The 14,649-nt window shown below is 44.6% G+C and overlaps 1 protein-coding gene across 4 annotated transcripts in view; it reads right to left on the reverse strand.

Annotated features, from left to right (window-relative positions):
* The window catches only part of CAMK2A (calcium/calmodulin dependent protein kinase II alpha), a gene marked incomplete at its 3' end in the record, with an annotated part of 109,110 nt that overhangs the window by 48,906 nt on the left and 45,555 nt on the right, over positions 1 to 14,649 (reverse strand). For all 4 annotated transcript variants that reach the window (XR_014216604.1, XR_014216605.1, XM_082211793.1 and 1 more), the window contains exon 3: positions 10,303 to 10,362. Coding sequence is in view for 2 of the 4 variants with exons in the window: in XM_082211793.1 (XP_082067919.1) it covers positions 10,303 to 10,362 (60 nt within the window). The remainder of the gene's footprint in view (positions 1 to 10,302; positions 10,363 to 14,649) is intronic.

The raw sequence follows: 14,649 nt of genomic DNA on the forward strand, positions 1-14,649 counted from the left end.
TTACCTGCTCACTCTGATGATAACCTCTCTCCTGATTGCACTTATTAAAATTCAGCCCTCCATCCAAAGACATGAATGTTCCTATATATGTGTCCATGGAAGGAGCAAGCAACTCTCACACTGTTACTTAATTGCCACCTAAGATCTCCTTTGGTTCACCTGGCGAAGTCTACCATCTTAGTCTTTCTCTTAATTGTATCCTCTCTAATCTCTCTGTCTGATTTCTCTCTCCAGTATTTGAGTTGGGCTAGGAGAAAAGTGATAGCTGGGATAGAGCACCGCTGGGATAAAGTGAGGAAGGGTTGGGTCCTTTAATTAAAATGTCTCCTAAGCCATCTTACAAAAACAATGAACCAGTTGAGCACCATAAAACATCAGGCAATGGCACAGTGTCCTCCAATAGATCTTCTCAGAAGGCAAAGCCAAAGGCCAGCTTACAAGGTACCAGTGGCTTGTGGTGAAATTTTTCATAGAGGCTCCAGCTTGTGAGGACAATGGGGGGTGGTGTTGCAAGCATGAGCATTGCACCTCCCTCCCTAAGCCAGGCAAAAGCTTCCCAGGCTTTGGGAAGGAGGAGCCAGTTCTCTGACATGATGCTGGGGCCCTCCTGCTTCCTTCCCAAAGCTGGGTGGGTTTTGGGAAGGTGTTGGGAGGGCTCTTGGACCCATCAGAGCATCACACCTCCTTCCCTGAGCTGGGCAGAAGCTTCCTGGGCTTTGGGAGGTAGGCACCAGGGGAACATTTAGGGCACTCGCCTAGTCCCCCTGGTCCACTGATTGCATGCCAGTGAGTCCAACCATGGTTGTTCTGAGGGGGTTCCCAGCAACAGAATGGACCTGCCTGCCTTTTGCTTTGCTCTTTGTTCCTTGTTTTGTTTTCTCATCCTGCCTGTAGATAAAATCTGTTTCTCAAGGAGCAACCTGTGTGTTCTTTGCCTTGTCTGAACCCTAAAAGAACCTCTGCTCTTGGCAGAACATTCACATGCAGAAGGTTCCATGTTTGATCCCTGAAATCTCCAGGTTGGGCTGCATGCATAGGAAGCTGCCTTGTACGGAGTCAGACAATTGGTCTACCTAGCTGTCACACAGGAAGTGGCTTTGCTGTGTTTCAGGCAGGAGACCTTCCCAGCCCTCCCTGGAAATGCTGTAGTCCAGGACAGGCAGCTGAATGATTGCATGGGCCATGGAGGCTTTGTTTCAGAAAGTGCAGACTTATGGGGATATAATACTGCAAAGCCTCTGTTAAGAGATTATTCAGACTCATCCACCAACAGGCCCTGGGATCATGAGACTCCTTGAAGAGCTGTTCCAGTCAATAAAGAGTCGTTCTGGGGAAGAAAAACAAGGACTCTCTGCTTCTTGCTCTGCTCAGCCAGAACCTCCCACTCATTCCATCAGGAAGGGTCCAAATTGCTCGCCTGCTTTCAGCTCTCCATCTTTCTAGAAATCACAACATAAATGCAGTTGCATAAAAGGCATGCCTCTTTTATGAATAGCGAGCAACTGAATTATTCAATGAGCATGAAAAGGTTTGAATAGATGGATTGGAAAAGGCACACCAGACCTTCACTGTTATAATTAGAGGCAGAGCAGAACAGAACGACTCCTTAACACGCAACACCACCGAAGCATAAAGGAGACCACTTTAGAGCGATGCCTTTTGACTCTAGAACTGACCACCTGGATTAAAGCAGAGCTGCTTTAAAGTGGGGGGGGGGGAGGGATGCTAGGGGACCCATTCATCAATGACTACAGTAGATATTCAACCATAAATCCAAAACTAAGCTTAACTATAGGTGCAGGTGATGCAATACAAAACGCCTCTCTGAGCATTCAGAATCCAGCATCTGAACCAAGACTACATTTTCCCCCTCTCCCCTCAGCAACACTGTAAGGAAGATTAGCTTATTATGTGCTGAGTGAAGGAATTCAGCTGCAGGGAGGGAATAAGCCACCATGGTAAAGCTAGTTACAGACCTAGATGAAACAGGCTAGGACAGGCTTCCTCAACCTTGGCCCTCCAGATGTTTTTGGCCTACAACTCCCATGATCCCTAGCTAGCAAGACCAGTGGTCAGGGATGATGGGAATTGTAGTCTCAAAAACATCTGGAGGGCCGAGGTTGAGGAAGCCTAGGCTAGGACCTAGTCCTCCCTTCCACCCAAGACTGCTGCTTACCAACTTACAGCCTTGGGCAAGGAAGCTCTCCAGCATTCCTGTAGCAGGGAATTGTGAAAACACATAGGCTACTGGGGTAAGCTTTGCAGGACGCAAGGAATGTTGGGCCACACTTAGGAGCCTATTTTGACACCCTACTGCACTGACCAGGATGCATGAACATTACACAAGCATAAGACAGCAAACTGACTGATAACATTAATCTATTTTGCTATTATCATTTTATGTTTACTTATTTATGTAGTTTGAAAGGGACAAATCCGTTCATAGAGTACTCCTCTTTTTCTTATGTTTTAGACAGGGTGGAGTCAAAGTGATTGCCTTCCTCACAATTTTCAATAAAGTGAAGATTCAACACAGAGGACGCGTCTCGTAAACTAGGGTCAACCCAGCCCCAGAAACCAGGGGTCCAGCCCTTTGCACATGGCTCTGTGCCACCACAGATATCACTCTGCTCCTCCTGGCAGCATCAATTCTCCTCTTTAATTCCAGCCTGCAGCATTTTGGTTCATTTTAGATCATCAGTAGATAATTACCCTGTTTGTGCTGCTTTCATTGGGAACTGTACTCCTGAGTTTCCAGGCAGCAGTGAACAGTGGGGGTGTGAGGGGAGGAGAGGAGAGAATGGCTTTCTGGGTATAAATAGCTACCAGATTGGTCTTGTTCAGTTATCTTGCTCTGTTAACACAATCCTGTCTGTTCCCACAGAGAAGCACTGCCACTCTATGCAGCTCACATCTGTGTCTCCAGGGAGAAGGGCAAAAAAGGAGCAGGGGGCAGAGTTGCCAGATGACACAGGGAACCATGGCATAGCCTGTTCTTGTGCCTTTAACAGCAGCTTTGAAAATCAGCAAGTGAAGCTTTTTCAATATGGAAATGAAATGTAGGTTGCAGCCCTTATTTCCATGGTGTGTGTGTGTGTGTGTGTGTGTGTGTGTGTGTGTGTATCTGTTAATTTCTGAAAATCAAGCAGCTGTTCAAAAGCAGCGTTACAGCGGCTCAGCTCGTTGAAAAGCTGGCAACCCTAATAGGGTATCAGATGGCCCAGTGAAATGATTAGAGTTAATGATATACACCATACATTTAAAGTGCACACACACACACACACACACACACACACACACACACACACACACACACACACCAAGAATGCTAAGAACTGTAGTTTACCCATTAAAGTAAAGGCAAAGGGACCCCTGGCCATTAGGTCCAGTCGTGACCGACTCTGGGGTTGCAGTGCTCATCTTGCTTTATTGGCCGAGGCTTTATTGGTACAGCTTCCGGGTCATGTGGGCAGCATGACTAAACCGCTTCTGGTGAACCAGAGCAGTGCACGGAAACGCCGTTTACCTTCCCGCCGGCGTGGTACCTATTTATCTACTTGCACTTTGATATGCTTTCAAACTGCTAGGTTGGCAGGAGCAGGGACCGAGCAACGGGAGCTCACTCCGTCATGGGGATTCGAACCGCCGACGTTCTGATCGGCAAGTCCTAGGCTCTGTGGTTTAACCCACAGCGCCACCCGCGTCCCTTAGTTTACCCATTACAGAGCTACAATTCCCAGCACCCTTAACAACTATAACTCCCAGGTGTGTGTGTGGGTGTGCTTTAATAGTGTTCTAAATGTATATGCAGCCTGTGACATTTGCATAAAAACGGGAAATGCAGGAGAAGTAGCTTTCTTCCAACCCTGCAGAACAAGCAGCATCCCTCTTCTAATATAAAATATTAAAAGTGTAGAGGACGACACAGGAGTCCTGTAACTCTCCTTTGCATCTGAGCACCCTAACAAAAGGGAAAGCTAATGCTGCGTGCAAGAAAACAGACACAAAAATGAAAAACTGTGGTATTCAAAGCAGGCCCACTGAAATGAATGGGTCCATCTTTACCACGTCCATTAACTTCTATGGGTCTACTATGAATAAAAATGCAAAGGAATGACCTACAAAAGGGCAATTTGATATCTAATGATATTGAACACTCACTCCAATTAATCTTGGTTTTCATTTGTAAAAGGGTGTGCAGGTGCGTGTGAAGGTTTAATGGCTGCAGAGAAAATGCACACAATAAGAGCTATGTAAAGCAACTGAATGAGTCTGCAGAGTGTCACTCTCAATTGTCTTCAGAGGCATAAACTGCCTGTTCCTCTTCAGTGTGGGATTAACTCAAATGCCAGAGATGTGAATTCAGATGTCAGCAATGTTAACTATTCCATCCCTTTGAGAAAATAGGAAAGCCATGGCTGCAGCACTCCACAATTTATTGCAAGCTCGATTACAAGCTGTGTGCAGCGATTCACACAGATGGAGTACATTTTGGAGTTGAGGAAAAGAAGGGAAAGTACCAACACTTTTTCTCCAGCCCAGTCATCTCCTACCTTAGGGTTGTTTTGTAGGGCTGGGGGGAGTTTTGATTCAGTTTGCATTTAAAGGGAAAGCTACTTAATTCACACCTTCCGAAACAATATGGGAGCTGAAACACAGCCATTCTCTGAAATTTGCACTTCTCCAAATGTTGCAGTGTCGTTCTCCAGTCAATGTTTACCCAACAATATGCATGCTATTGAGGAAGGGAAACATGCATTAAAATTAATATATTGGTGAAAATAACGTTAAAAATGCCTCATATTAGGGGAAAACACTTGCATAAAAATGTTTTTTTGTTAAGAGAAAGGATTCTAATGGGGATTTTTTATTATAAAAATCACAAATTGAAGAAATGTAGAGAACTGAATGTGAGATTGGAGAAATGAAAATCTGGGAGAACTGAAATTGACAGATCTTGCTCTATCCTTGGTTCCTATATCACAGATGTTGCAGCTGATGGTGTATACAGCACATTGGAGTGCAACTGGCATCATATGCTGGATGTATGGATATGATTCTTCTGTGTGCATTGCTTCCATGACACCCATGTAAACCACACACAAAGACATTGGGTAGTTTGGGAGACAGAGGCAAGGTGATCAGAGACAAACAGCATCAGATGCTGAAACCAATGCATTTGGAGGGGTGGGGAAGCCTATGGCCCTCTAGATATTGTTGGACTTACAATAGCTCCAGCCACCATGGCCAACAGGCAGGGATGATGGGAGTTGTAGTCCAGCAACATGTGGAGGGCTACAGATCCCCTACCCTTGCATTAGGGTGACCCATTCCACCATTGTTTGGGGAACACCTTAGGGTTGCTTGTGATTTACACACACAAATATATTGTGTTATGCATGTCATGGTTTGAGTTCTAAAACTTTTGGCAAAAATACTTACCACCTGACCACAGGATAAAAGATCAGATATTGATATGTTGTTCTTTTAGAAGTTTGCATATTTTAATTGTGTGATAAGATCTATTTCGTGAATAGGGTTTCCGCTTTTCTTCTTATCTCTACATCTCTGTTTTAACAGCCTTCCACTCAGAAATGTATACATTTCTGTATACTGAGTTGCTGGGCAAATGAACAGCAGTATTGCTGGTAAAATAGGAGATGACCTTAAAAAACAAACCACCTGGTAGCACAATGTGTATTGAACAAACCAAAATAGCCTGGCAGAGATCTGAACTCGGTGCCAGATGGAGCCACGGCATTATTGTCAATGCTGTTTATTTTTAACTAATTTTATTGTATTGCTGAGATTTTTTAATGGTTGTTTTTAATTGCTGCTAGCTAGCCTGAGGCTTTTTATAAGCATGTGGTGACATATGCACTGAAGAAATAGACACATTACATTTCTTTTCCATTAGAATGAGTTTTTCCACGCTGGCGTCTACATTCAATTTAAACAGCATTGGTCTTGTTAGTGGGTAACATTATGCTAATAATAATAATAATAATAATAATAATAATATCTTCAAAAAGAAAAGAAAATTGGGAGTAAAAGAGAAAAGAATCATTTCCTTTGTCGTTCCAGCACCTGATTCTTACCCCACATGCATCCCAAACTCCATTGTCTTCTTCTTATGTGGATTTTTATTTTTTAGCTCTAGAGAAGCAACCCTTCAGTTGGGGCAAGGAAAAGAAAGGGAGGGGGAAAGAGGAAAGGCCTCTGTTGTCATAGTAACAGCTTGGTCCAGCTCAGTCTGTGGTTCTGCCTGATGTAAAAGAGACCTGACGCTGCTGTGCAGGCATTTGCCCAAGACAGATTGAACCTGACAGGCTCTTTATGATCTGAAACATTTATAAAGCAGGGGGCATGTGTGTGAGCATGTGTGTGTGTGTGTGTGTGTGTGTGTGTGTGTAGAGAGAGAGAGAGAAGGAAGGGTGAGATGGAAATCAGAGCAGTGGCAACAGACTACTGTTACAGACAGAAAGAGGGCAAGAGGACAGGCCAAGGATGTTCAGCACATTCCACCAAAACATATTCTGCACTCAAGCTTCTGGATAAAGGATGGATCCTGCAAACGACTGTGGTTCATAAACCAAGTACTGTGCTTTGAGGCTGTGTTAATATTCTGTGGTTTTTATCAGCTTATTTGTAGATCTGGCAGTTTCAACTATTAATGTACGCCACCCAGAGGACTTTTTTGTTCTTGGGCGGCCTAAAGTTGTAAGAAGTCAGTTTGTCAGTGATCTGAAAAGTAAAGATGGATAGCCTTGATGCACACAGTACATGGGGTTGCCAACTTTTTAAAACTAGCCCTGGTTCTATGCCCTTGATCTGTAGACATTAGCAAGTGCTAGTGCTTCCTTGCCATGAAAACTTTGAAAGCTTGTTGCTTATCAAGCAGCTGTTAAAGGCACAAGAGGAGCCAGTTGCACAAATCAAAATGATCGAGTGGGAAATAAGGGGCAAGGTGATCCTGAAAATAAATTGGAGGGAATGGCTCGTTTTAGTTATATGTACTAATACACAGATTATGGGAAACAAGCAAGGAGAATTTGAGCTCCTAATAAAGGACAGTATTACTGAAACATAGTGGGAGGTGAACCTGAAGCATTTCCTACTATAAAAAAGTAAGTAACCCAAAAAGCTTCCCCTATTATGTCAGGCACCCGGAGGAGAAAGCATTTTTAAAAGCGGATGATTTTAGTAGCAACTGGAAGTGAATATGCATGCCTCCATTTGTGGACTACAACCAACATTCTTTTTTCTTCTCATTGGATGTTAGGATGTAGTCCAGGGTTGAAGAATCGGACTACTATGCAGTCCAAGGCATATGTCTCGGGAGACAGTCTCATTGGGAATTATTCACAAGCAGTTGCACGTAGAACAAACTGCAGTTTGCTTCTAAAATTCAGCAGCCATTGAAAAATATTTAAAGGTGAGACTTACACCTTGTGCCTCACTTGCTTTCATCCCCAGATCCTAACTGACTGGGAGCAAGCCATGCTTTCAAGGACAGACCATCATCATCATCATCATCATTATGTGAAAGAGCCAGGTAAATCAGCATGATAAAGAGGACCCATTCCTTCACCCCAAATCTTCATTGTGCTAACATCCATCTTATAAATTAATTCTGGTCTATGTGTGCATTATCATCCTACAGCACCAAAGCTTGCTGCTAAGTGTGTTTAGCTTTTATGCAGTGTACAAAAGCCCAGCAGGTTCTCTGCAGCTGATACTGCTGCTTTGACTAATAGCCATCTTATAATGGAAAGGTCTGTTAGCCAGGCCCGAATGCTCCCATTAGGCAGGTAGCTAATGTCAAGTCATGAACAACTCCAGATCTAGGAGCACAGGAACATGACAGAGCAAATCAGCATCATGGCTTTAGCTTTCTGAGGCTAATTCTCCCACCCTCTCCTCTAGCCTGCTTCTTTCATATGACACATATCCATCCAATTACTTCTCAGTGCTATGGATCAATGGTTGCGAATAACTACTACTACCCACCTTCATCACTATTCTGTTCTGTGAGTGAGATTGGTTGGTTAAAGGAGAAGCTAGCCCCTACGTGTTAGGAATCTGAACTTAATGTTTCTGAGAGTTGTCTGTTTATTTATTAACATATATGAAATTTATTATAAAAACACAACCTGGAAAAAATCATGCATAGAAGAAAATAAAACTCAACCAACACAGAAACAGTCATAGAAAACAAAACTGAAATCAATATTAGCCCCATTTTGGTATTATTCCAAACTGTACAGATTATTTAAAAAAAATCATTTCAGTAGCACCTTAGAGACCAACTAAGTTTGTTACTGGTATGAGCTTCCGTGTGCATGTGTGTGTGTATCTGAAGAAGTGTGTGTGCACACGAAAATCCATACCAGTAACAAACTTAGTTGGTCTCTAAGGTGCTACTGGAAGGATTTAGTTTGTTTGTTTGTTTGTTTCGACTACGGCAGACCAAAACGGCTACCTACCTATGCAGATTATTATTACTTTGTACCTTTTTACCCTCTTTTTTTGCCCAGCTATTTGATTTGATCCAATGCTAATTAAAGTCATTGGTTGGTTTTTCTTGCTTTTAGCAGCATCATAATCCAGCTCTTTGAGGTTTTCTGAGGGCAGAGGGTTGCTTAATAAATATGCAGTTTTTATTAATTAATGGCAACGAAACCAGATTCTTTTAAAGATACAGGAAGGTATTCAGCTACAGTATTTCATGAGCATAAGGATTTCTGCTTGCACAACAGAATTTCTTCCCTTCTCCCCCCCCCCCCCCCAATGCATTTGCCTCCCCAGATCTGCTCCAGGGGGTTAGAACATATTTAGGAGAAGCAGAGGGAAAGAACATTTCGTTGCACAAGCAGGAATCCTTGCACTGGTGGAACAATCTCCTTAGCGCTACACTGAATACAACCCACACCTTCTGAGATTCTATATTTATTCAGAGCTTAAACCAGAATATCTTGTCATTAAGAAATACAATCCCCCCCACCTCCAGGTAGTGCTTTATTGGGTCTGCTATGTAGAACATGGCTGTATATATGGGATGCGCGGCTATTGAATACAGTATCTTTGGCATTGTTCGTAGCAAGCAACATTGATCCCACAAGTCCAACATATGTTTGTTTCTTTTCCCCTCCTAATTTTCAATATGACACATTTTTTTTCTATGTCCCCTGTGTCTGTGGACTTCTTTGGTGTACTACTGCAGTGCTTTAGCAATCATCAAGTTATGGGAGGGGGAGAAGAGTTTAAAATCAGCATTCTTATTATTCTTTTTCTTCTTCTTTTAATGGTTTTGTTGATTCCCCCCCCCCCATTGATGTCTTTGACAACTCCCATCATTCGTAATCCAGCAACCTATGGGGACCCAAGGTTAAAGAACACGGCATAACATGAAGTACTTGCTGCCAACGGCATACTTAGGTCACCACAAGCATAACACTAAGTGGGGAAATCTGGATTGTATCCAATGTTGATCAGAGCAGACCCCTTGAAATCAATAGAAATGACAAACTTAGGTTCGTTAATTTCAGTGGTCTACTCTGATTAGAACTTAGTTGGCTACACCCCTCTGCATAGGAGCCAACTCCTAGGGGCCGTGGGGGCTTCTGCCCCACAATAAAATATTTAAGGGGGCTGGAGCCCCCCCCCAAAGATGATGGTCATTGCCATTCAAATGGTGTGCATGCACTGCATCACATGACTGATTATGTGGGGCAGGGCATACCTGGGCCACTGCAAATATTTATTCAAGTTGGCACCCTCGCCCCTCTGAACTGATGTTTGAAAGAAAGTCCCATAAACAGGAAAACAGTTCATACAGTCAGGGCTAGCATCCGTGGGCATACAGGCAGGTATCATTGGGCACCTTCATAGGGCCTACTGCTGATGCTTACCACATCCCCAAGACCAAAAATCTTGGCCACTCCAAACCGCATCTAGTCACTCTTTTACTTTACCGCAATTCCCAGACCTGCCATTGATATGGGGTTTTGTGGGACATCAAACGGGGTTCTCGACCCAGCTGCACTGAGCTGGTACTAGAGACAGGCATGTCTGTTTACAGAGGAAGGGCCTGCCAAATGACACTTCGCTCAGGGACCCCTCAAACCTAGAGTGAGCCTTGCCCACAGGCCTAGTCATCATCTTTCAGGACTGTACCACATCAGATTGAAAAGGTAAAATACAGGTGACCCTCAACTTTCATGGGACAAACACTGGAGTTGACACATTCCCAGCAGATGAATGGACTCACTATCCCAAAGAGAGGTGAGGATTCTTCCCTACCTATATTAGGATGCTTCAGGAGACGGCAGATCCGAGCCTCTCGTTCCAGCTTCTGATGATCTGTAGGGAAAGATGCCAACAAATCAGTGTGTCTGAAAGAGCAGCATGCATGCTATCCTCAGCTGATTGTAGGCTAGTCATTAGCTCTCCATATTATTCCTCTGGCATTTATAGCATGCAAATCCAGGCAGCAATAAGAATTTGGGATGATTTAACAAAAGTTATCTAAATATTCAGCTAAGGGGCAAGTACCTATAGAATTGTTCAGGCAAACTTTTCCAGCCTCTGTCAGAATTGTCAGCCTTTAACATCCTTAAGACATCTAAATCACCCACCCATCCACTTAGTGGCTATTCACCCAAAAGCCCTTCTATGACCGACTTGGAAATGATTATTCTGTATGAAAATAAAATTACTTCCTTGAACTCTAGGAAAAAAATGATATAGGAATGATTTCCTGGCAATATCCACAAGTACCTTGAAACTAAGCTAGAGCTGACAATCTCCTGTGTTATGTTCCACTTTTAAAAATTAATGCTAATTTATAATACGCTTCTGCTTGTGCCACTTCCCCAAGGGACAAGAAGTTCCAGGGACAGTGTCATAGTGCTTACTTCCTTTCAATGAGATTACACCTTTTGTAATATATGTTTATCTGCAACACACAAAAAATGCAAGTAAGCAGTCAGGACAATGAGAATTGATAGTCATAAAAAAAAACAAATTATCCTCTGATTCTGCAGGTAGCTGTAACCCCTGGCACCTCACAGAATTGTACAGCTGAAGGGGACCCACAGAGTCACCTAGTCCAACCTCCTACAAAGCAGAAATCACAACCTCAAAGGTAAAGAACCTCAAAGGCATGTCTTTAAAACACAAGTCAACCTAGCACTGGCTACTTTCGACTCACTTAGGATCAAGCCACACAAAAATCTGGAGTTATTTTGCATTATAGCAAGCAGGGCTCTCATCAATAGCAACAAGATTTTTAACAAAGGTGGGTGAGTGAGTGGAAATATCCACTGCACAACTTCATTTGAAGATAGTGGGAGTGGGGAAACCTTTTCTTTTGGCATTTAAATTTAAAAATAAGGGTCTCTTGGCAAAGACTGATTTTACAAATGTGAGTTCTTCCCTAGCAAGCTCACGGACTGCTGGTTGAATATAGCGTCCTACAAACAAACAGCCTAAATGTCTAGCTCAGTTTTGTTCTGATGTAGCAGCCATTTGCCTCTTTATGTCCCCACCTCCCATTTTCCTTGCTCACCTTCCTAGTACAAAGCACCACTTGTCCCCTTTCTCTCAGCCTCTTTCTTGAGATAAACACACACAATTAGGTTTGTGTTGAAGTAAGATATGAGGAATCCAGCAGTGTGAACTTTCTGCTGCCTGTTCCCCATTGTGTTGCAAATGTGCCTCGGAGCTTGGGGACAACAGTCTCACACTCTGCCAGAGGTGCCAAACATCAAAAGCTTAACAAGCTCCAGCAGACCATGAATGGCTATGTATGTGCGAGCACAGCACTGATCTTTCACTGCTGTTTTCTTTTAGCCTGCCTATCCCAACAGGGCATATGGCAATAAGAAAAGCAAGCTTAATTCTTCCTTGGTGTTCTTTTGCCTCGTGGCAGCCTCTGAATTGTCAGATTCCCTCCCCACAGAGGGGCATCTAGCGTACCTGTTGTATACATTCCCCTGTACTCTGAACACACACACAGGCCTCTGGCCTCTGACAATTCATATATTTTTGTAGGATGGACCTCTTCTGTTTTTGTTTAACCTACACTGAGCTGCTTTTGTTTGGAATTACTTCCTTTGTTTTAAATAATACATACCCTCCAACATTTCTCTGATGAAAATAGGGATGTCCTATTCCATCATCACCCTCATTTTATTACCGTATTTTTCGCCCTATAAGACGCACTTTTTCCCCTCCAAAAATGAAGGGAAAATGTGTGTGCGTCTTATGGGGCGAATGCAGGCTTTAGCTGAAGCCTGGAGAGTGAGGGGGGTCGGTACGCACCGACCCCTCTCGCTCTCCAGGCTTCAGGAAGCTATCCGCTAGCTGTGGGAGACCCAGCTCTCCCAGGGCTAGCGGAGAGCTTGCCTGCACCCAGAAGCTTGGGGCGCGCTGAGCTCCGCACGCCCCAAGCTTCGGGATTAGCGCAGTGCTCCGCTAGCCCTGGGAGAGCCGCGCGGCTTTCCCACGGCTGGCGGACTGCTTGCCGGCACCCAGAAGCTTGGGGCGCGCTGAGCTCCGCACGCCCCAAGCTTCGGGATTAGCGCAGTGCTCCGCTAGCCCTGGGAGAGCCGCGCGGCTTTCCCACGGCTGGCGGACTGCTTGCCGGCACCCAGAAGCTTGGGGCGCGCTGAGCTCCGCACGCCCCAAGCTTCTGGATTAGCGCAACGGTCCGCTAGCCCTGGGAGAGCCGTGGGGCTCTCCCAGGGCTAGCGGACTGCTTGCCGGCACCCAGAAGCTTGGGGCGCGCTGAGCTCCGCACGCCCCAAGCTTCGGGATTAGCGCAGCGGTCCGCTAGCCCTGGGAGAGCCGCACGGCTTTCCCACGGCTGGCGGACTGCTTGCCGGCACCCAGAAGCTTGGGGCGCGCTGAGCTCCGTACGCCCCAAGCTTCTGGATTAGCGCAATGGTCCGCTAGCCCTGGGAGAGCCGCGGGGCTCTCCCAGGGCTAGCGGACTGCTTGCCGGCACCCAGAAGCTTGGGGCGCGCTGAGCTCCGCACGCCCCAAGCTTCTGGATTAGCGCAATGGTCCGCTAGCCCTGGGAGAGCCGCGGGGCTCTCCCAGGGCTAGCGGACTGCTTGCCGGCACCCAGAAGCTTGGGGCGCGCTGAGCTCCGCACGCCCCAAGCTTCGGGATTAGCGTAGCAGTCCGCTAGCCCTGGGAGAGCCCCGCGGCCCTGGGAGAGCCGCGATCATATTGCTGAATATGATTTGTGTAAAAAAGAACACAGAAAAGGGAGGTGTGAGGAAGTCAGGAAGTTGGGTTATGTAAACAAGAAGTTTAAATTTGGATTTTTATGTCTTTTTTATGCCTTTTTATGTTTTTTCTCTTTGTTTCTTACTTTATATATGTTGTTATTGTACTTATCTGTTTTGCTTTGTGTGTGATAATGTTGTTTCCTTTTTGGTTTGATTGGAAGGTTAGTTTTATTGTTTAAAATCTCAATAAATATTTTATAAAAAAAAAAAAATAAGGGACTGAGCCAAAGGCTTGTTCTGAATCAAGAGAGAAGAGAGGTATCACAGTTGTTCTGGAGGACATTCGCTGCATAAGGGGAAAAGAACAGAACTGAACAAGTTTGGATGATAGGCATCCTTTAATTGTAGGTGCTGAAGCTTGAACCTTGAACTTTTATGGATGCAGATCATGAGCCCCACCACAAAGCTGTGGCTTTTACCGACAAGGCTCACCCTCTGCAGCTGCGTAAGTAGGAAGGCGTTGTGAAAATGAAAAACAGCAGGATATAAAATGTGGTTCTTCACACAGAATTGACTTCGATCCTCTCCCTGGTACTGGCAATGATACTCCTAATTTGATTAAAGATTATATATCAGCCATGGGATCTCAGCACCAGCATGAAGCTTGCATTCTCAACAAAAAAAAGTGTTAAAAGAGTTGCGCACAGATTCTCAGATATCTTCAACACTCTTGAGCCTTGTTAGCTGAACTAGCAATGGTTGTTTTCTAGAACATTGAAATATAGAATCGTGTATTTGTTTCTCTCCATTTTACAGTGTAGCGCTTTGTGCCCATCGCTCTACATTTTATTGGCTTCTTAGTACATAGAATGAATTTCCTGGGAGCAGAGTGCTCCCCTTGCTAGCATTTATGAAAGTGTTTTATTGCACCAGGCACCAACAACTGAAGCAAGTGTTTCATCATCATTATTGGAACACAGCACTGCTCAGCCATTGCATTTAGCGGCTATTGAGAATGAAGCAGACCTTTTGCACTGGCCTCCCTGGCCACAGAGGGATTCCTGGATGCTGTAGCTTCTGGTACTTTGAATGCAAGAAGGATTCCGCAGGCTAATGTCACCAAGTCTGACAGGCAGCTCTTCCTAATACAAAGCTAACATTTTCCCTAATTCGGCTCCACTGCATTTCTACTCATGCACCTGCCATGTAAAGCTTTGAATAATCCTTTTCAATCCTTGGCGTTTACATCTAGAGACTCATCATTGCGGCATTTTCTTGCTAAGCTATGCAGACATAGACACAGCTCTTAATCTTTCCCACCTAAATCACCTCCTCCTCATTGAATTCATTGTTGTCCCCGCTTACAATTCCCTCCCATTGCTTTGTCTCTGATGCTTGCAATGTGTGTGTG

Source organism: Podarcis vaucheri (assembly GCF_965113315.1).
Source record: "Podarcis vaucheri genome assembly, chromosome: 2".
Lineage (NCBI taxonomy): Eukaryota > Metazoa > Chordata > Lepidosauria > Squamata > Lacertidae > Podarcis > Podarcis vaucheri.